At 47.5% G+C, this 22937-nt stretch overlaps 1 protein-coding gene across 1 annotated transcript in view; it reads right to left on the bottom strand.

Annotated features, from left to right (window-relative positions):
• Positions 1-5997: 5997 nt before the first annotated feature.
• The window catches only part of TACR1 (tachykinin receptor 1), a 148560-nt gene continuing 131620 nt past the window's right edge, over positions 5998-22937 (bottom strand). Inside the window, exons 3-5 of the mRNA XM_014847277.3 lie at positions 12248-12398; positions 10231-10427; positions 5998-8702 (exon numbers count right to left, since the gene is read on the bottom strand). Of these exons, the coding sequence (XP_014702763.1) occupies positions 8411-8702; positions 10231-10427; positions 12248-12398 (640 nt within the window). The 3' untranslated portion in view covers positions 5998-8410. The remainder of the gene's footprint in view (positions 8703-10230; positions 10428-12247; positions 12399-22937) is intronic.

Genomic DNA, 22937 nt, shown 5'->3' with positions numbered 1-22937 from the left:
CATCATAACCATTGACATGCTTATTAAAATGCATTTCTACTAAGTCAGGATTTCTGGGATAAGGCTAGGAATCTAGGTCTTAACAAACCCCTATGTGATTTTTATGCACATTAGGGTTTAACATCACTGACTTGTTCCCTCTAGTTTTCAACTTCCTAGTTCCTTTGCTTAGGTACTGAACTCACCTTTCTTTTGTGACTTAGCAATCCTGTGGGCAATATTCTGGTTTAACCTGGCCCCACGACACCCTCCCCTTGTGCACCGTTTTCTTTGGCAATCCAGTGATCCCCACCCCTGTCTCCAATACCTAGGTGAGTCTGGCCTTAACGACAGGATACGAGTCCCTAAGTTGTTAGCTGTAAACATAAGATATTGTCCTTCCCAGTGACATTTATCTTTCTAGAAGAAGGCTTCATCTTCCAGAGAAATGCATATCTAGGGAATTCTATGCACCAAAGGCTAAATGTGCCAAGATTAATTACAACTGGAAATCCTTGATAAGCACTCTTCCAATCATAGTCAGACCCTGGTCACATATCCTGCCTAATTGTAGGGATGTCTATAGAGAATAGGAGGACAATTTACCCTTTGGAATATTTTTGTGATGATTTAATGAGGCTAAGGAAGTTTCTGCCCCTGGAAATACCACCTTTTGAATTAGCGTTTTGGCGACACATTTGGGGCAGTCATTCCCACCTGGGCTGTAGCACCTTTAAAAGAAAGATAGAGGCCTAAGAATACGACGACTAAAGGAGACAGCAGAGGGTCTTGCTTAAGGGTCTTGGGCTTTGGAATTGCGCAGCTCCGAGATTCAGTTCTGGCAATGGGATCTCAGACAAGTTACTCTCTAGGCGCCATTGTTCTCATGTTAAATTAAGGACAATAATAATATCAATTTCTTGGCATGTGAAGATTAAACGTGACAATGAACATAAAGTGATTGACACAAGAGGTCCAGAGTGTAATACTGTTATCATTATTATCATTGTCTTTATTGTTATAACACGTGAGGTGGGGAGAGGGAAGGAAGCAATTCTTCTGTTCTTTCACTTTCCAAGGCTTCTGACTTTTCTGGAGCACACATTTCTACTCTCACTCACATGCCCCATCAAACAAGGGCTGTGCGGGGATCTTACGCTGCCTCCCATCCCTTACCTCATTTTGTACACAGAGGCAATCCAAGCAACACCGACACCCAGGTCCAAAGAGGTCTCATTCTCTTGGGGAACAAATGGGAAAAGGCAGGGCCGTCCACTCATCTCGCCTTGATGATAGGAGGGGAATGGGTTTGTGCTGGTGTCCAACCTCAATGTGTTCTTCTTTTTGAAAAATTAGCTGACAAAATCATGTTTTGTTCAGGCCATGGGACCCTGAGACCAGTGCTATAAGAGAGGTCTCCTAGAACACACACCCAGGGTGTAGGTCACCCTCTTTTCTCTCCTCCAACCATTCAACAATTCAACAGGGACTAAATTCTGCACTGGCAATCTACAAAAGATCCATCGTAATCATCTATTAAGGGTAAGAAGCTGATGGGGCTTGAGGCTTTGGAGACGTGGCATACAGCTCCAAATCCGGGGCCACTGTAGAGTGGAGCCGAGAATGGCCCTGCTAAACCTAAAGTTTGTTGTTCTGACTCCTAGCGACCGTGTGTACAGGACAGCGGAACCCTGCCTGTTCTTTTTGCTCCATCCTCTCACCTTCCAGCACTATGTCAGACATTTGCACTGCTGCTATTCACAGGGTTTTCATGGACAATTTTCAGGAGTGGGTGGCCAGGTCCTTCTTCCTAGTCTGTCTTAGTCTGGAAGTTCTGCTGAAACCTGTCCACCATGGATGATCCTGCTGGTATTTGAAATACTGGTGGCGTAGCTTTCAGCATCCCAGCAACACGCAGCCACCACAGTATGACAACCGACAGATGGGTGGTGTGGTTCCCTGACCAGGAAATGAACCTCAGGCCGCAACTGTGACAGCGCCGACTCTTAGCCACTTGACTACCAGTGATAGCCAAACCTAAAGTAGTCAATGCAAAATAAATGACTCCTGCCCCACAAGTGCTGACCTAGGTGGGCAACTGAGCCTGCGCTGCCACAACTTAGCACCGGGACAGTATAAGAAGCAGAGAAACATGTTTCTTAAAGAGAGGGCCTTGCATGGCATCTCTGGGTGGGCTGCTGGGAGCCTGTGTCCCCCACTCTGCATGCCCTGGTAGTGGGTGTAGCTCTCCACTGCTCTTCACTCCACAGCTATGACATCTCCCACTGGAACATGAGGATCAGCACAAGGGCATCCAGGAGTTGGCACAATGTGCACCATGGTTAGGAGCGTGGGAGCTTCAGATCACAGAAGAGGGAGGGAGAAGGGTATGAGGGGTCCATGGCAGAGCCTCATGATCAGCTCCCATGATCAGGTCAGGAGTTCTGCCAGTGGGAACAGAAGGAGAAGCGATTATATGTCCACAATGACAAACTCCCATTTCAGGCCCTGCAGAGTCTAATGTGTGTCTTCCTTTCTTCAGATAGATAACCCAAGTAATGGCCAGGCACAAGACAGTCATACTCATGGCATTGACTCCTGGGTTGCTTGAAAGTGAGGTCCCCATCTGCTGGCAGAGTGCATATGGCCTTCATGCTGGGTACTTCATTCACGTGAATACTTAACCTATGCATTTTTTTTTTATAAATGGGTCCTCCAGAGGGCAGCAGAGCACAGCCCTGTGGCCCTAACATGGCCCTGGAGAGAGGTGGGGTAAAGGTGGTGGTCACATTCCACTAGATAGCTGAGGGACTGGCTTTTGATTTGGGAAGATTTAAAACCCACAGTAGACAGGGGGATGCATATGTTAAGGAATTTGGAACTGCATGCCCCCCAAAAGCAAGGGTGTCCATCAGACATGAGAAAACTTGGGAGGTTTTGGAAGTAAGTGAATGCAATGGGCAAACATTTTCTGTGAGCAATTGTGTGTGCATTGCCTTTGAGGAAAACATTGGGCTTACGACTGCATTGTCTTTCAACGTGTTTGGTTGCATGTGACATCAAGAGCACTTTCTGGCACCTCTGTTTTGACAGGGCTTCTTGCTGTTGAAATGTATATTTCCAAATCCCCCGCAGAGTGCCTGATACATCTTGGGTGCCAGGCAAATGCTCAGTGGATAAAGTTGAATTATCAGCTGTTAAATCTCTTATTAGTACAAAACAAGCTGAAAAGGTGTACTTCCCTTTTTGAGAAAGTGTTTGGGTTGTCCCTAAATTTCTGAGGTCGAAACAGAACCATGGTCATAACCATCCCTAAGAGCATCCTTTTCTGACTGTCTGGACCAGCCCACCTGGCTGCAATCTTTGAGGAATAGATATTGTCCCAAAGGACACTTCTCTAAAACTGGTACTCCTCCAGGTGTGATGGGACAAGAGGGTGACAGTCATGGGTCAGTGAGTCAGCAGAGGACAGAGGAGCAACCAAATTCAGAAAGAGCTTCATGGGCAGTGGGTGTGCACTGCCTCGCCCTACTCCCTCCACTCCATCCCGTGGCCTCATTGTGCACTGACATGGTTCTTCAAATACATCTGTTGGCATGGTTAGAGATGACAGCTCTGGAACCTGGCATCCCTCTGGAGTTTGCTGTTCTCCCCGTCCAGCCTAGAGGCTGGATCTCTTGTTTCAGCAGCTTCTTTTAGGAGCCCTGCTCTGAGAGGCATCTTAATTTGGGAAAGTGGGTGAGAGGGAGGTGGGGATCAGGGGATAAGGGAAAGTGTGGGTGGGCGGGTACACAGAGTGGGCAAGGGGAACTTGGGGAGATGGGAAAGGGGATTTGTAAGGATGGGTGGGTTCTCACTATCACACTGAATCCTCTCTTTATTAATAAGTGCACTGGAAGGCATCCAGAGAGGAAGGGATAAAGCCTAGAGATTTCAGCAGGGAGAGTGGAGGAGGGGAGGGATGGGAACAGTGTTGGGCTAAAGAGTGGAGAACAAAAGGAAACTGCGAGAGGACACCTGGCACACGATGCAGAAGACCCAGGTTTGAATCCGTCTGTGTGAAAATCTCTGAGGCTGGTCCAATATGTGCTGCTAACATGTCATCGGAGAGTGACAGGGCCCGGGCAGCCCACCCATCGGGCTCCTGTCATTGCTGATAGCCTTTAGTCACTGTTTCTGATTAGCAAGCTTTTCTCCTTGCTGGCTGCGCAGCTTGAGAGAGAAGCCAGGACCAAGGTTGTCCCCGGTCCATGGTGGCTCCACCAATCCACATCTCCATCACCTTTGAAGACGAAGGAGAGGAACGTTCTTGGAGTGTCCTCACCTTGCCCACCTCTGCTTGGGGCCTTGACTGAAACCCTCTCTTGGGTTCCGGAGCTGAGGGGGTCCATTTACTCATGTACACTCTGTGAAAGGGATTGGAGACAGTCATGCCGGCAGTATTTCCAAAGCCAGGGGGGCTCCTAAAGCTAAGCACCGTTGGCGTGTGTGTCGGCCACGTGCACCTACCGCATGTCTACTCAGGACTAAAGGAAAACGTCCTTGTGTTTCCACAGGAACGTCCCTGCTCCACAGGTATTATTTGCTGACCTGTAACCAAGGTTAGTTTTTCTTCAGCTAATAAATACTCATCTTTCCATGAGGAAGAGTGAGCACATCCCTTAATCATGAATTTGGTGTTTTTACTGCCACAAACATCTTTAATGACGTTTTACAGCTTGAACTTGTCTGAGCGCCTGAGATAAGTTATGACTTTGCTGCAAAGCTCTTTCCAGGTTCCTGCCAGCCACTCTGGTTCTCCCGGGGCTCGCCTACCTCTCAGTGGGCTCGGAAGGTCTCAAGGCTCCTCGCCCCTCTCCTATAAACAACTGAATTTCTTCCCTGCTCTGGAGAGCAGAGGGTGAATGTTTTCTTCTGAGAAGTTTTCAGGTTTTGCGTCTCTTATCACACACACCTGCAATATTTTACATGTAATTTGTCGGGAGCTTGAAGGGGATTTGTGGGTTCCTTGAAGCTTATCTAGGCACCCCAGTTTAAGATACCTTAGTTTAAACAGAAACATCTTTATTACTTGTTTTTGATACTAAATACTTTGAGTAGCTGTCTAAATTCTCCTCAAAACTCCCTCTTTCGAAGGCTTTTCAATCTTTGTCATTGCAAGTCTGCTAGTAGCTGCCCAGCGCTCTTTTGAGGGAGCGTGCCTGATGGGTGAGGTGGCACAGGGTGGCCCAGGAAGTAGGAGGCAGGCTGCCAGGGCTCACAGATTACCATGGAAGTTTCTAATACTCCCAAGGGTTTCCTGACATGTTTTCAAACATAGGGGGCTGGACCAAAGTTCTCGTGGCTGTTGTGGAAGTCACAGCTCAGGTCTCCCTTGAAGAGAGACTGGCTGTGGGAGTGCAGTCAGCTGCCAGCCTCCGGCGACAGAGCCTTCAGGACCCACCACAACATTCAAACGCAGACCCCTCTCTCTCCCCAGAGAGGTCCCAGCCAGTGACCCAGCATGGGGCGGGGGTCCCAGGCCTGGCCATTTCCGCCAATGCGGGGCTTCTCTGTGGGTACCCTCTGCATGCTGTTGGGCTGCCGCACCTTTCTCAGAGCTGCAGTCGGAGGCTCTTCCCGCCCAGTTCTCCCCTCCCCTGTCTTCACAGGGGTCGGATCGGCACAGTGCTCTCCTGGCTTCCCTTGCTGACTCCAGCTTCCTCTCTCCTTTGTCTTTCCCAGGAGTTCCCGCAACAAACCTCTTGCACTTCTAACTCTTTCTTGGTGTCTGCTTCTGGGAGGACCTGAACTGACACAGCTCTACTCACAGGTGACATCATTGGTCACTTCACACAATCCCAGATCCCCACCTGGAAATAGTTCCCACATCTTACCAACCCATTTTGTCATGGAGTTAGGAGTTTGTTGGGTGTTGGGCTCCATCCTTCTAGCTATGCCAGTTATTAAGGTTTGTAGTACCACCCCACTCAGCCTCTTGTAGGGGGCTTAGGTTCCCTGGAGATGAGACCAAGGCATGAGATAGTCAAATACATACTTTATTTCTGCTTGGAAGTTCTTTCCAGGATCCCAGGCTGGAAAACATAGAAACCTCAGGAATGACCCCTCTCCACTTACATGATTCTTCCTGAAAGTCAGGTCAATGAGGTCAGCTCCCGAGTCCCCTTTTCCCAGGATTCCACTCAGTCCTTCCAAGAGGAAGGACATTCCAGCATGTCTTTGCATGCTGGTGGGGGTGAGGAGGACAAGCTCCTGCCCATTAGTTCCTTTCATAAAGGTTTCCCCTCCCCACACCCCAATTGCTATGGTCCTACTGTGAGTCCATGATATACATCAGCTCCTCTCTGTGAGAGAATGAGGAGGAGGAGAGATTGGCACAATACACATAACACATTGACAGCAACTGGATCCCACAGTTTGGAAGTAATATAACAAAGATGGCCCCATGATGTCTTACATCCTGTTACTAAGGAATAGCACGTCAAGGAAAAAACATTTGGAGATAAACACAGGGTGACACATTTCTATGATAATGAGACCATGCACAGTGCAAATCATGGTGTTTCTCACACATGGGAGCTGACAACGTTTTCATAAGTCAAATGGATGTTGGAGAATGGGTCAGAGGAAGTCTTGCCAGGCTCTCTCAGAGGGGATGTTCTATCAGATTTGAAACTGCCGAGGAGCATCCCATATTCCCTCTTATTATGTGCACTGCGGATGCTGTTCAGCCACATCCCTTTAGTTCCCCTGGACTGACTGGCGTCTCCATTTGGTATTATCACAGGGAACTCTCATCCAAAAGGCTCTCTGAAGGTCCTAGAGTTTGGCCTGATTACCCATGTTGAGTGTGGGTCTTTAGAATCCTGTGGAGAATCAGCTTCTCAGCTGCCTCCACGCCTGCTGGGCAGCCTGGCCCGGCTAGCAACAGCCAGGCCAGTGGGCTCCTCAAGAGTGGAAGGAGCTGTGTGTTCCCAGCTCAGGGCCAAGTCCAGAGCAGGTGTCCTTGTTAGGTCCTCAATAGTCCTTGTTGAATTCATTCAACTCTAACCTCTTCCATAGAGAGGATGTCCACAACTCCTTGACAATTTCTTCTTAGACACTTTCTTGCCATGGGGACAGGAAAGGGAGAGTCAGAGAGTCTGAAGGGAGATGCACGGTGGCCTCTTCACACAAGAACTGCTGCGGGGTACAACCTCCTCACGCAATGGGCCTCTGAGCACATGCCTTCTGTTAGTGTAAAGCTAAGACTCTGGGTTAGTGCCCTTGTCCTAAGATAGCCAAAAGGCCAGAGTGGGGAGCCCACATGTTTGTCCCCCTGATGGCATTCTCCAACTGTGGGACTTGGCCTGCTAAAGCCTGATGGAGATATGCAGGCTTTGACACAAAGTCGTCTGCTCTGTCAAAGGCCAAAACCTTCCAGGAGAAGGAAAGTACTCCTGGTTTTAGCATAAATAGGAGAATGTCTGATATGGATATCGACACGTGGTCTCAGCAGTTGCTGTATCTCCAGGAGCTGGGTGTGAAGTCACTAGACTTGCGGCTTCTATTCTTTGTGAGACGACCAGATTTTGGTGAAACAAATACAAAACCCATAGAATCATTGCACCACTGAATGTTAAAACTTGAGGGCATGTCTAGATGATGTCGTTCAGCTCCATAGTTTTACAAATAAGGAAAGAGCGGCTCAGACAGATTAAGTATGGCACAGGTCTCCTGACCCTTGGTCCCTAACCGACACTAGCTGGTATCAGTGGACATATTCCACCTGCATCAGTTGCTCAGGACAGTCACTGGGGACATGACGCAGATGAACCTGAGGCTTTCAATCCCATGAGGTTTAAACGCACTGAAATATAGACATGTCAAAAGGGGGCAGAAGTATGCCTTCTTCTCATGGCTGCTTAGAAGACGGGGTTAAATCTTTCATTCAGATTTTATGTGGTTCCTTCTTTGTTCACCCCATCAACTAAAGGCTGATGTGATATGAGCCACCAACTAAAGGAGGGTAATCTGAGCAAGACTGAGAATGACTTTATTGAAGTAAGACCAGAGCTCCAATCGAATAGATCAGTTGGTCTCTTGCTGCACTACAGGTTTCGTCCTGAAATGAGTGCCCACCTGCCACCCAAGTTAATTCTAGAATCCTAGAATAGATTATAGAAAAAATCTAGTCCAACCTTCCCATTTTACAGGCTCAGAGAAGTTCAATGATGTGCCTTGGGGCACACAGCCTGGGAGTGGCAAAGACATGGAAGAATCTAGGTTTTTTGACTCTAGGGTGGGATGTTTTCCCTAACCCATTCTGACCCTTTTCACAAGCCCCAATGTTAAGGTGTTTCTGATGGTCTCCAGATCAAAGAATTATCCATGCGTGAAGTGAAGCAAGACAAAGATGGTGGTGGCTACACATACTGAAGGCCCCCATGGTCTAAGAGAGCATGTTGGAGTAGAAGCTGAAGCTCTCTGGCATGGTCTTGGAGTCGCTGCGAGAGGAGCCATTGGAGGCCAGGTCCATGGACAAGGGCGTGGCATTGGGGCCGTCCTCCACCTCCTCCTCATGGGCCCCCACCACTGTGGAGATGGTGGTCTCCAGGCGGCTGACTTTATATACGCTGCCCTGGGTCTGGAGGTACCTGGTGGATTTCATTTCAAGCCCCTCATAGTCGCCGGCACTGATGAAGGGGCAGCACCGGAAGGCATGCTTGAAGCCGAGCCGGAACCTGGAGAGAGAGCAGATGGAGAGGTGACCCTTGGGGATGGCCTGCTTTCAGGGAGCCTTTCCACCATTGCATCAGCTCTTGAACACCCGGACACACCCAAATGTGACTCTGTGTGAGTATTTTTTAAACTAATTGAAAGCTAAGGCTACAAAGATTTAAAGGTCAATCATCAAGGTCAAATCCAAGACTAGAACCCAGGTTCACGTGAAACGCGTCTTTACTGAGGGCAGCCGCCAACTATGCTGCTCCCACAGGCTCAGGGTCAGCCAACTTTGGGCCCATTCAATATCAACAAAAACAGCCACCAAGTGTTTACTCTGTGCACAGAACTGTGCTTGTCACCGGGCAGTGAAAATACACATCAAGACTCAGTCCTTTCCCTCAAGTAGCCCAACGACTGAGGATGACTTTCTACCCATCATGTCCTGTCAGTGTGCCTCAGTTTCCCTGTTTGCTAAACTTGGAGAATCAGCCTTTACTTTAAGACAAACTGGGAGATATAACATAAAAATGTTTAGGCGGGTTGCCAGGCTGTCAGATGAAAGATGAATCTGTGAGTTGGACGAACAGAGAGCATTTGGACAAGTTTATGAGAATGTCTGCCTCCAAATTCATAGCACTCGAGTGTCTCATTCACAGAAGGCACTTCTTAGGCTGATGACTGATGGCTATAAAGACGATGACAGGCATCTTATCCCTCCTCCTTCCTCTCCCACCTCCTTTGCCACATGGAGGCTGGAGTGTGCCCCGGATGATGGATTGAGCTGCCATCATGGCATCTCAGCTCCCTCTTGGGGACTCTGTACACTGCTGTGAATTCCCTATTGCTGACCCCCATTCCTGATGGGCTCTCCCTTCTCTTACTTGTCCGAGGTTGGCTTCTGCTTCGGGGATGGCTTTCCTGACCCGTGGGACCAAGTAAGGACAGAATCAGGCCTTTGAGACCTTAACTCCTCTTTGCTTACTCTGTCTTGCTGGAACTGCTGGAAGAAACTGGGTAAAGGGGTCCAGATTGTATGATGGGAGGAGGACAGTGAGAGACCAGAGAAGGGAAAGATGCCCTGTGGGGTATGGTATTCCAGGGCCACCTCTCTCTCTCTTTCTCTCTCTCTCTCTCTCGACACAAAGCCCTCTCTGGATCCATAGCGCAGAGTGAGCAAACTCATAGATCATGAACTGGTTTGGGCTTGCAGACCTGTTATATGCATCAATCACAGAGGGTTTTTTCTTATCTGCACCCCTACCCCCACTGACTTAGTTGCCAGTGTTCAAAAGCCAGAAGATCTCACGCAAAAATATGGATTTCTGGTTCCTCTTGGAAAAGAAAAAGATGTATGCCCTCTGGGGGCTCGTATTCCTGCATGGCGATCATCAGCAGGACTGAGTAGTGTGGTGATTAGTTTTCTGCAGTCCCACCACGCTTTCTTATCTCCCAGCCGGCTTTGCTCATTTAGGTTGGCTGCTTTGCGGTTATATAGACAGAAGATCTTGTGGCCCCGGGAGAGAGTATGGGGGCCGTGGTCCTCACCTGTCATTGAGGCAGCAGTAGATGATGGGGTTGTACATGGTGGAGCTCATGGCCAGCCACATGATGGCCAGGTAGACCTGCTGAATAAACTTCTTCACGTAGAGATCAGGGTTGATGTAGGGCAGGAGGAAGAAGATGTGGAAGGGCAGCCAGCAGACGGCGAAAGTGCATACCACAACGATCATCATCTTGACTACCTGGCGAGAGAGCGAGACAGGTGAGACCACCAGCACATCCTCCTTGATTCATGGCTACTTTCTCTCTTCTCCCGCCCCCTCACTGTGCACAGTGCAACATAGGGTGGGAAGTATTTATAATAACCCTCTTTAAGGCAGAGGAAAGACCATTTATATATGGTACCAAAGGACTTTGGTTATGTCACTGGTTCTCAGAGTGTGGCCACAGGACCAGCATCATCACCATCACTTGGGAACTTGTCAGAAATGCAAATTCTTGGGCCCCACCCTACACTTACTGAATCAGAAACTCTAAGAGTGGGGCTCAGAATTCTGTTTGACAAGCCCTTTGAGGATTGTAATACACACTCATGTCTGAGCACCACGGGGTGATCTTGTCCCTCTGGGCAGTGGCTGGAGAGGCTAAGAGGGACCAGATTAATGAGCAAAGGAGAATGGGCGTTCAGGAAGGAAAGACCCAGGAAGGGGAGGGAGGGCAGGGCAGGAGCGGCAAGGAGCCAGGTGGGCACTTGCAGACTCAGCAGGAGGGAGGGAGGAGGGACGGGACTCAGGCAGCTGCAGCGAGGGAGCTCCAGATGCTGAAAGGGATTTCAAAGAAGGTTTCATGAACACAGGGTGATGTAACCCCTTCCTTTTTATACCCAAAAAATCTTCAGAGAAAAACTACCTAGCATCCACACAACGAAACACTATGCAAAGAGGCACCAAAAGAAAAAAAAAAGAATGAGAAAGATCTTTATACTGATTTTCAAACATCTTGAGAATATCAAGCAAAGAAAGTGAGGGAAGGATAGTGTGCATTTATTATCTCTGTGAAAAAGAAGAAGAGAAAAAAGAATTTATATTTATTGGGCTTACAAATGCATTACAATATCTGGAAGGATTAAGAAGAAACAAAAACCAGTGGTTACCGTAGTGTGAGTGTGTGCGTGTGTATATGAGTGTTGTGTGCATTTCGGAACTGGGTAGATGGAGGACATAGAAAGGAGAGAGCCTTTTCGTGGTAGGACTCAAGATGTTTTTTTGACTTTTAATTTTGACACAATTTAGGACTCCCAGGAAGTTGAAAAGTAGTACAGAGAGATCCCAGGTACCCTTCTCCCAGCTTCTTTCAAAGACGGCATCTTACAAAACTAACCCACATGATCAAAAGCAGGAAACCGACACTAGCACAGAGCTATTAACTAGACTATAGACCTTATCTGGATTTTGCCAGTTCTTACACACATTCACTTTTTTGGTGTATAGTCCCATGAAACTTTATCACCTGTACAGATAAGAGAAAACACCATGACAATCAGGGGCCAGAACTGCCCCATCACCACAAAGAAACACACTCATGCTGTCCCTTTATAGGCAAACCTTCCTCCCAGGACAGACCTTTGACAACTCCGATCTGTTCTCCATCACTAAAATTTCGTTCCTTTTAATACTTTTTGATGTTTGAACCACACAAACGTATTATTTTGTCAAACTTCAAATAAATAATAAAAAGAGGACTGCATAACTCTTCAGTGCTTTTGTAGTTAAATACGTGTGTGCGTGTGTGTTTGGATGGCTTGACAGTTGCAATTACTCCTGAGGCGCCAGTGGGGTGGCTCAGGCCTGTACAGACAGGCCTAGGATACAGATACACAGAAGAAAGATCTTTTCCTTCCTCCACTTCCCACCCCTCCTCCCCTGCCGTCCCCTCCACTGGTCCCCAGACCCAGGGATGCTTCGTGCCTGCTGCCTCTGGGCCTCCTCAGGCTCTGGGCTCTTGTGCTTGCAGCCTGTCACCTGTGCCAAGGTGGGTTAGGGGCCACCTGCCCCTTGCTCACCTTGCGCTTGGCAGAGACTTGCTCGTGGTAGCGGTCAGAGGAGTCCCCGGGGATCTCGCTGGCCCACAGCGTGATTCCCACCACAGTGTACGCGTAGCCGATCACCAGCAAGGGGAGGAAGTAGATCAGCACGGTCACGCAGATGTGGTACCTGCAAGGAAGTGGATGGGAGGGGTCGTCTAAGCAATAACAGGGATGGTGACGCCTCACCAGCTACCTTCCTCAGTCATTGATAAGCTTGAGTGATAAGGCACACAACAGGAGGCTTGCCACCCGCATAGAGTGGGTGGGTGATATTCATGGGTAAACTAGAGAAAGCAAATCTCTTCAACTTAGGTTGTTCTTGTGGACTTTTCCCATAATGGAGATTCCTGTTCAGATTGAAAAGAGAAGAATAAACATTGATGAGAGGGATCTGAATCTGTTGTAGCTCTATGTCAGTTTTAATTGATGTTAAAGTCAATATCACTTACTTACCCCTCCGAAGAAAATAATGCAAACTTAGGCTGCCTTAATGGAAATAGATGCTCTAGAATGAAGGAGGTGATTGTGCCAATCGGTTTATACCTATCAGATTACACATAGGCTCAACTTAGGTGCAGGGATGTAGACCAACTAGCACATACAGATGAGAACCACCACGATGGTTGGCAAGCCCTAATTCATGCTATTTAACAAATGGATTCACAGAGATAAGAATAATTAGCTGGGAGGAGAGAGATAAGACTTATCCTAGCACTGGGATCAGAGGGTGAAAGCCACAAAATGTAAGCCACTTCTAAATCTGGATCTTAAAAATATGTCTCCAGATGGAGGCTGCCTGGGTTTCTGAGCCTCCATGACGACAGAGACCAACTGACTTGAGTCTGACTGGGACATAAGCAAGAAATAAACCTTTCAGTGTGAAACCACAGGGATTTTTAGGGTTGTTGCAACAGCATAACTTATTCTATTCTGTTTAAGGCAAGACTCCTTCTAAACAAAACATTCAAATAAGATTTTGAATTTTGAGAAAGAATATTTTTCTCAGGGAGTTCTTGGCACGTCTGGCAAGTTTTGGCCTTTCCCTCCATGTGAGTTTAATGGAGAGGCACAGCGTTCCTTATAGTGATAATAATAATAACAGCTAACATTTTGGAAGGGTTGCTCTAGGTCACTGTGCTGATAATAATTAACGATAGTATTAATAGCAGAAATAGTAGTTTTATTGAGTGAAAAGCAAAATGGCAAGCACTTTCTGGGCAGAATCTTATTTAATCCTCAAGACAAATGATTAGGTAGGTACTATCATAATCCCATTTTGTAGATGAGGAAACCAAAGTTTCAAATTTCATTAACTTCCCTGAATTCACAGCTGGTGAAATGGGAGCTGGGATTAGAAGGCTGAACAGGGACCCCAGGGCCAGCTTCTCATCACTGAAAGAAAGTCACCCAGGGATATTTTCTTCCACTCCGTTTATGCTTATTGTCTGCAAGGATTTTTTTTCAAAACGGAAAACCCACTCTTCACTCAATTTCTCCTTTATCAATAGTCTGTTTTCAATCACTTCTGTGCAAAGCCCCACAGTGTTACCACTTATTCAGCCTCCCCTGGATAGTGACAAATAAAAATGGCAAGTAATAGGATATATTGGAGTATATGAGGAAGCCATTTTGTGAAAACCTAATTCGGCCTGACCTGACCTTGTCTTTCCAAAAGGGCCTGACTGAGGCCGATGAGCATGCATTGTATATCTGCTTTAGAGATTCCCTATGGCAAGAGGAAAGGCCCTTGAGATAAAGGTGCAACTTCCCTCCCCCTCCCAAAGTTGGTGTCTCCTTAAGGATTAAGCATCTTTCCTTAGGCTAGAAACTGATTGCTGTACTCACCTGTGACCGCCCAGCTCGAGACAATAGACGTGCCTCCTGCTACGCCCACCAAGATAGCAGACCCACTACCTGCTGTGTCCGTCAAGTGCTGTGCCTACAGGGCAATCTTGTGACTATTGTGGGAGGGACATTTCAATCATATGTGAAACACCCTCTTTGAGGGTATATAACCACCCTGTGTACCCCCACTTCTTTGGAGTGCTCTGTTCCTTTGTGGAAAGACTCTCCCGGGTTATAATCCTAAGATTTAAGCTCAGAATAAACTCACCCAAATTTTCATTTATAGATTGGTTATGGATTATTTTCTTCGACAATAGTAAAATGTGCCACTTGAAAACACTTGGAGAGTTCTTAAGTAATGAACCCCTGAGTCAGCAAAGCAGGGTGCTGAGGGCTGCTCCAGTCTCACCAGGCGTTCAAGGTCCCCCTCGAGTGTCACCTCCTCTGGGTTCTCCAGCCACCAAGGCAGGGACCGCATCCTGGGTTTCCTACCTGGTCTCAGCCCCTCTTTCCGATTGCTGTACAGACACCACTTGTAATCAAAGCATTTGGAGACTCTGGGGGCAGGGAGACCCCGAGGACCTCCAGGCTGCGCCTACTTCTCCTCCCCGCCTCCCCACCCCCACATTATGCAGACAAATACTTGGTTGGTGATCAAAACATATTAACTGAGCTGTGGGGGGCCGCTGCCTCAGAGCGTGGAGCGTCCACGTCCCAGTCAGGGAGGTGATGGAGGATACCGCCTCTCACCCTGGAGCAGGGGTCCTCAAACTGGAGGCAGCTTCCGCATCTCCAGAGGGCTCGCACCAACACGCAGGGCAGGGCCCCACCCAGAGTTTCCGACTCAGCAGGTCTGAGGTGGGCCTGAGAATCTGCATTTATCACAAATTCCAGGGGATGTTGCTGCTGCTGGCCCCGGGTCAGACTTTGAGAAACACTGTCCGTGACCAAGGGTTCTCACTCTCAGAATCACGTGAGAGTCACCCCTGGGGTGGGGAGCGGGCTTTAAAATGATCAGTGCTCTGAGATGCTTATTCAGTTGGCCTGAGTATGGGAGCAGGAAACCATTATTTTAGAAAATACCCCGAGTTATTCTGGTATACCGCTAGTGGTGAGAACCACTGTTTCAGACTCAAGGTCTGCAGGCAGATGGGGACTCCATTGTTGTCTGAGATTTTATGACTTCATTCAAGTGTGTATTAACCGTATTTCTGACGCTTTGACATCTGAGGCCTTGCTGATCTGGGAAGGATTGCCCTGCCCAGGGCTAGCTAATTCTTAGAGGTAGCTCCTGCTAGTGTGCCTTTCATATGCAAAATGACTGATGCAATGCCAAGCCGGCCTGCTTTCTTGGGCTCTGACACTGCGGGATTCTATCCTCCGCCGGCCCTAGTCACCCAGGGGCCACCTCAGACACCTGGGGGCAGCCCCTACACTGGGATCCCACTGAAATGATTCAAATTAGCCAGTCCTAAGCCTGTTTACCCTGCCTCGCCCATTCTTTCCCTGAAAACACCATACAGGTTTCCTGCAGTTTCCGGCTCTCTGCCCGTGGCCACGCGGCAGGGCGGGGCGTGACCTTTCCTCTTGGCAACCGGGAGTAATAAACGATCTTTTATCTTTTCAATGGCAATCTTTTCCTTATCTGTTGGCCTCACCATTCCTGCATAAAAAGAATAAATCTGCACTTTAAAACAAAGCGCCCTTTGGAAAATCACAGATCAGATCATTAGGAAAACGCTATTATCAGCCCTTTTTTTTTAAAAGGAGAAAAAGTAATTTTGTTATTCATTTGAAAAGAACAAAAAGTATGGAGTTGTTTTCAGCTAAAAATTGTTATAGTCAGGTAGAGCATTAGCTTGCCCACGCTCTAAGAGGGATAATTAAGAATAAGGCAGGAATACGACCCAGCAATTCCACTTCTAGATATACACCCAGAAGAACTGAAGGCAGGGAGTCAAACAGAGCCTTGCACACCCACATTCACAGCAGCACTATTCACACCAGCCACAAGGTGAAAACAACCCAAATGTCCCTCAACAGATAAAAGGATAAATGAAATATGATGTTGTAACTACATACAATGGAATATTATTCAGGCTTAAAAAAGAATGAAGCTCTGACGCATACTACAACATGCACGAACTTTGCAAACATTACACAAAGTGATTAAGCCAGACACAAAAGGACAAATATTGTATGGTTCCACTCATATGAACTATCTAGAATAGGCAAATTCATAGAGACAGAAAGCAGATTAGAGGTTACCAGGGGCTGTGGGGAGGGGACAGGAGTTATTATTTAATAGGTACAGAATCTAGGATGAAAAAATTCTGGAAGTGAATAGTGGTGATGGTGGTACAACATTGTGAACATAAAATGGTAAATTTTATGTTATGTGTATATATATATATATATATATATATATATATATATATGTATTTTTTTTTGGTGAGGAAGATTGGCCCTGAGCTGACATCTGTTGCCAATCTTTCTCTTTTTGCTTGAGGAAGACTGTTGCTGAGCTAACATCTGTGCCAGTGTTCCTTTATTTTGCGTATAGGACGCTACCACAGCATGGCTTGATGAACAGTGCGTAGGTCCATGTCCGGGATCTGAACCTGCGAACCCTGGGCCACTGAAGTGGAGTGTGTGAACTTAACTGCAATGCCACCAGACCAACCCTACGTTATGTACATTTTGTCACAATAAAACTAATTTAATTAAAAAACGCCTAAGAACATTTTAGCAGGGCTGGGCTCCTAGGTCTCCCGATTTGCACCTTCTGCTCCCTCCAGACACTCTTCAACAACCTCCCTGGCCAAAATAATAAAACAAATGAATGAAAAATCCTGTGGGTTTGATCCTTGGATGGGATCAAAGGTTAAGTGTATCCTCCTAAATCTTGGTCAGATAACCCCCTCTAACACTGAAATTGCAAATGGTCAATCCAAACACTGTCTGGGTTGCCAAAAATTCTCAATGAATGTAGGTCAAATGAATGAAATTCCAGCACTACAAAATATGAATATAAATATGTTTCTTCCACCTTGGCACATTTTGGAGAAATTTTTACCATATCCTTGCAGTTAGTTGGAGATAACTTTGTTTTTTTATTTTGTGCCAAAATCATCATTTTAGAGAGCTGGTCGACGAACCTAGTGTAATCTTATTTTGTGTGGCTCCATGCTTTTTTCCGGCTCTCAAATCTGATATTCCCTAGGTTCCTGCTAGGCAGAATTTTATCAGCTCTCAGAATTAACAGCTGCCCTGGGAGCAGAGATCAGTGGTCGAAGATGCAGGAGAAGTGAACCAGAGAGAGAAACAGGAGCCCTGCGACAGCAGGGACCGCTTGTCCCGACTTGGTGAGTTAGGCGCATTGGTTTATGATGAGGATTTCAGGCTGGTTACTTTTAAAACTACAGATGAGAAGCAGGCTCCGAGGACTGGAATTTTGCTTGCCCTTTTGAGAGACATTTGCATTTGTGAAGGAAGGGGGGGGATGAGTTTGTAGGGACCTGAAATTGGCCACCCCAAGGGATGACTCTTTGGCATCGGGATTGTTTTGGGCTGATTGCTTTTGATAAACTGGGACAGGGAAGGAGGCTCTGGGGAATGGAACTTGCCCTTGTTGGGACACATTTACATTTGTAAGGTAAATCTCTATCTGTAAAAGGTGCCTCCCTCTCTGTACCAGGAAGAAGAAGAGAGATGACCTTATCCCTAGAAACTCTTAATGGGAAAGGCAAGAACTTAAGTTGGTTGCTGTCTGGCAATCTCATGTAACTGATTTAGGGTGGTGGCTTCTGACCTTTACTTAATCCGATTTGATTCTTGTCTAAAAGTCATGGGATCACCCAATGACCAGACCCCACCTGCACTGATACTATTTTAACTTTTTTTCATGTTCTTTCCTTTGTCTTCGTAAAGAGATAACTCACATACCCATGCCTTATAAAATTAGCCCTGACCCTCAACTCGGGGCAGCAGCAGTGGCTGCTCCTGCCCGTGGGTCCCGTCCCCACGCACCAGCTCTGACTGCCCATGGGTCCTGTCCCCATGCCAGCGGGGGCAGCAGCAGCTGCTCTGCCTGCCCATGGGCCCTGTCCCCATGCCAGTGGGGGCAGCAGAAGTGGCGGCAGCAGAAGCTCTGACTGCCCATGGGCCCTGTCCCCATGCTATTCCACACTAATCTCTAAATAAAAGAGCACTACTGCCAGATCTTGAGAGTCCAAGAAATCTTTCTTTCCACTCCTCGGCTCACCAACCCCGCATCATTTCGGATCATTAAATCCTGCCCACGGACTTCTCAGTGCTTTCAGAAGGAGGGCACGCAACCCCTTCATGTCTCTGTTTCCCCCAGTTCACTCCTCTAAGCAGCGAGTCGGGCTTGGCACATTGCACAGGATAAACTGGCTGAGTCCAGACTGTGTAACCCCAATCCTGCAGATCGCCCTGGCCTTAATGCCTTAATTCTCACTAATCCATGTTTACTGATGTCTCACTAGCTGGAGTCACCTCATGATTCAAGTGTCAACAGTTCCAGTTTCTGCAATAATCCTCAGCATTTGAAATCAAGATAGAGAGGGTTATTAAATCGTATCTAGGGTGTTTCTAATGAACTTCCAGGAGACTCGAGGTGCCTTGGGGTGAGGAAGGAGGCCAGGAGGGCAAGACTCTGGGTTTGGGGTTGGTGGTGGTGGAAGGTTCCAGCTGTTACAGAAACGCTGAAGAGCATTGATGTCCTCCCAACCCGCTTCCACTACAGGAGCCCTCTCTGCAATATCCATATGGTGTGACCATCTAGCATCTTCTCAAATACCCCTGTGACCTGCTGCTCACTAGCTATAAAGCCATGCTCCACCAGTGATGCCCTGGAGCTTGTTCAACGTGCAGACTTTCAGGCCGCACCCCAGACGGACCAAATCAGAGTGTTCATTTTAGCAAGACTACTTGGTGACTCATGTGCAAGTTCAAGTTGGAAGCACACAACTCTCGATCTTGGCCGCATGTTGGAATCACTTGGAATTCTACTGTGTGGTGATCCAACCCTAGAGCTTCACTGGCCTCAGCGCAGCCTGGGCATCAGAGTTTTAGCAGCTCCTCAGGTGATCCTCCTGTGCATCGGGGCTGAGAGTCGTCATCGAGCCTCCTGCTGGCAGCTGTGACTGGTGGGGCTCCTCCTTAAACTGAGTGCAAACCTCTGGCCCTGTAGCTTTCACTACTCCATCCTAGGTCACAAGCTGAACCCGCCTCTTGGGATGGTCCTGCAAACCGAGAAAATGGGGAGCACGCCTCTCCTCAGAGCCCTCTTTGCATCTTCTCGGCCTTCCCTCCTTTGACATGTGCTGAGTGGCCTCGTCCTCCTGCCCTTCCGCAAGCGACCCTCAGGCTGTCACTTCTAAGAGCAAGGTGCTGGATACCTGCTTGACTTTTTACTTCCTGCACAAAACTGTCTTTTTTGAACATAAATGTGTGTTTTTTTGTGGTAAAAGAAAGCACAAGCCATATATTTCTCAGTTCGCTTGGTTCACTTCCACTTGGTTTTACTTCCAGACGTTAGAGCCAAATCCCAAAGCCCCTGCAGTCCTCGTGGAGGTGGGGCTGCGACCCACTAACTAACACATTCAGCAAGGATTTATTCTGTGCCTATGGTATACCTGGCCCTGTGTGTGGGGCTGGGGACACAGAGGAGAGTCTCGGCCTTTGGTCTCTTTCTAGGAGCTCAGTCAGTGGGGGTGGAGGGGAGAGAAGTGCCGAGGAGTGTGACATGGGAAGCGATGGACAGTAGCTACCTCTTCAAGGGGAGTGGAGACTTTGAGGAGGGGTGTCAGGTGCCTTTATAAATATATATATAAAATATAAAAAGTGTATGAATGTATACAATTACCTTGAATACAATGGATGTTTTATTACTATGTGCATGGAGAGTAATGGGAACACAGAAGGGAGCCATTGACCAAGCTGATCAGGGAGGCTTCCTGGAGGAGGTGCTGCTTGGCCAGGCCCTGATACACTAGCAGGAGGTGGGCAGGCTGAGAATGGCAAGGTGGGCACTACTGGTAGGGAAAACAGCAAGTTCAAAGGCATTGTGGGAGGATGCTGGCACGGATGTGCCAGGCATTGAGGGAGGATGATGCTGTGGTGCCACCTGGACCAAACATGGCTCTGTGAGGAAAAATCAGGAGGCTTGGCCGGAAAGGTAGACAGAGGCCAAATCAGGAAGGGCATTTTATGACAGCCTGGAGAGTTCGTAATTTAGTCTGAAGTTGATGGAAACCATGAAATGTTTTAAACAGGGGACTGACATGATTAGATACTTGTGCTCTGGCCAAAGCGGGGCATGGATCGGGGCAGGGACGGCTGGAGGCAGCGAGCCTTTAGGATGCTGTGCAGGGATCCAGGCAGGAAGTGACGATGACCTGAGCCAGGGATGCAGAGGCAGGGATGGATGGGGAGGAGGGGAAGGCCTCAAGGGGTGCAGTGAGGGAGGAAGAGCTGGTGGACTTAGCTGCTGATGGGCAATTTACCTGGGTTGCTGGCCTGTGTGGATCAGGGAGAGTGAGGCTGACTATCATGGGTATAGGGACCAGGGAGGAGGAGCAGGCTTGTTGGTGGAAGTTGGTAAGTTGACTTTTGGACATGCCGACCTTGAAGGCAGGCAGTTGGAGGGCTGGACCTGGCTGGAGCTGGGACAAAAGGCCTGGGCTGGAGATTAGATTTGAAACCCTTGGGTTTCCCAAACCAGGAGAAGATGTGTGGATGCAGGATGGTCCTGAGAGAGAGGGTGAGGACTGACAGGGGGGACCAGCCCAGGGTAGGAAGGAGGAAGGACAGCCAGGCATGGGGGCAGGAGGGAGGGAGAGTCCAGGGGCCAGTGGAGCCTGGCCGAGGGGAGGGAGGATGAGGACCGGAACTTGCTCTGTGGTTTTGGAAATTGGAGGTCGGGAGCAGATTGAATTTTAGTGGGGTGGTCAGAGGCTAGCGCACGTGGGTTGACAGACGTGGAGTGAGGAAGCGGAGGCAGTAGGTGTAGACCCCAGTGTTTCAAGAAAGAGAGGGAGAGGGCAGCTCCCAAAGGAAGACGTCTGTGTTTGTTTGAGAAGGTCGGGGGTAAGGAAGCCCTCTGTGCCTCTCCCTGGTTCGTCACCCACTGTGCCCTGGGCTAGAGTGACGAGGTCACATGCGCTTCTCCCTGTTCTTCAGAGAAGGGCCGGGATCACACCTCTGTCAACGGCATCCAGCGTGAACTCTGAGCAGAAATGCCCCCAAGTCGACCTCCCTCAGGACGGGGTCACCAATCAAGGCAGATGCTCAAGCGCCTCTATTTAATTCATCTAAGAATTGGGTTTACTAAATCCCCACCGCCAAATGGTGCTGCCCCCTGGCGGTAATCAGAGCTCCCTCGGGTGATCAAGACGGGAAATAAAGCACATTCTTTCTGCAATCTGCGTGCTGTCCCCACACGGCAGAACTGTGTGGCGTCCTTCTCCAGGCTCCTTTTTAATTTTGGCTGCTTGATTGGATAATATGATCCTTGGAGGCAGAGCTCAGTGATGGTTCTCTCTAATTCCCTTCACAGAACTGGCACCAAGGAAATACTTGATAGAAAGACACCATCTCAGGCTTCTGAGGACATAGAATTCTCAACTGGTCCATCCCCTTCCCCAGCAAGAAGCCCTCTTGATGGCGTCCTCCACAGAGAGTGCCCAGATCTACTTGAAGGCAAGTCATGCAGGCAGAGAGCCTGGAGGCCTGAGCATTTCGTGCTTCTTCATTTTTTAATCAGTGGTTTACTCATTTCTAGTACTACGTATTCACTGTGAATTAGACAATATAGACAAGCATTAAAAGAAAACCCTCAAAAGTTCCTATAATCCCATCATCTAGAAATAAATTCTAATAAAATTGATCACCATCTTCCTCTATCTATAGGCACACACACTTGTATTTGTACATACAGGAGCATATTTTAGATTACTTTACAAACTTAACACTGTCACAATCATCTTTTTACGTCAATAACTGTATTTCTGTAACAAAATTTCAAATGACTGTAAGAATAGTCCATTTTATGGAGGTACATCATTATTTAGTTTGTCTTTTAATTTGGACATTTGAGTTCTTTACAATGCTTTGATATGTAATTGATACTATAATTAACATCTTCAAATATACGTCTTTGCTCTCGTTCTTATTTCCCAAGAATTAATTAGTTAGAATTAAGTTAAAGTGTTTTTAAGAGTTTGGTATATATTGTCACTTGTCAGAAAATATGTGCCAGTTTATACCACCAGCAGCAGTTCATGAGATGTCCCTGTGCTCTGCCAGGCTGTGCTGGGGATGTCTTTTAGTCTTTGCCAACATGATAGTTTACATGAGGTTCCCTAATTTACATTTAATATTCTTGATTCATTGTAAATTGGAATTTTATAATTGTTATTTAGTCATTGTCACTTCTTCTTTTGTGATTGCCTGCTTGTATAATTTACTTGGTTTTACACTGGGGTGTTCATATTATCCTTGCTAATTTGTAAGAACCTCTTTATGGCTTCTATCATGTTACACTCAGAAAGGCCTTTTCCATACCAAAAGCATGAAAATGTTCACCTAGATTTTCTCCCAGTTTATTTATTTGATTATTTGCATGTAACTATTCAATCTATTAGTGATTTATTTTGGTCAGTATGAAAAAAGACACCAATTTTGTTTCTCCAACCACTGCGTAAGATTTTCCCAGCCCCTCTATTGTGTACTCCATCCTTTCCTCTCTGATTTGAGGTTGTACATCTGCCTCCCACACTCATACATCCTTGGTTCT

This window comes from Equus asinus, chromosome 6 (genome assembly GCF_041296235.1).
Source record: "Equus asinus isolate D_3611 breed Donkey chromosome 6, EquAss-T2T_v2, whole genome shotgun sequence".
NCBI classification, from domain to species: domain Eukaryota; kingdom Metazoa; phylum Chordata; class Mammalia; order Perissodactyla; family Equidae; genus Equus; species Equus asinus.
The sequence above is the reverse complement of the archived record's forward strand: the minus strand, read 5'-3'. Positions and strand labels throughout refer to the sequence as shown.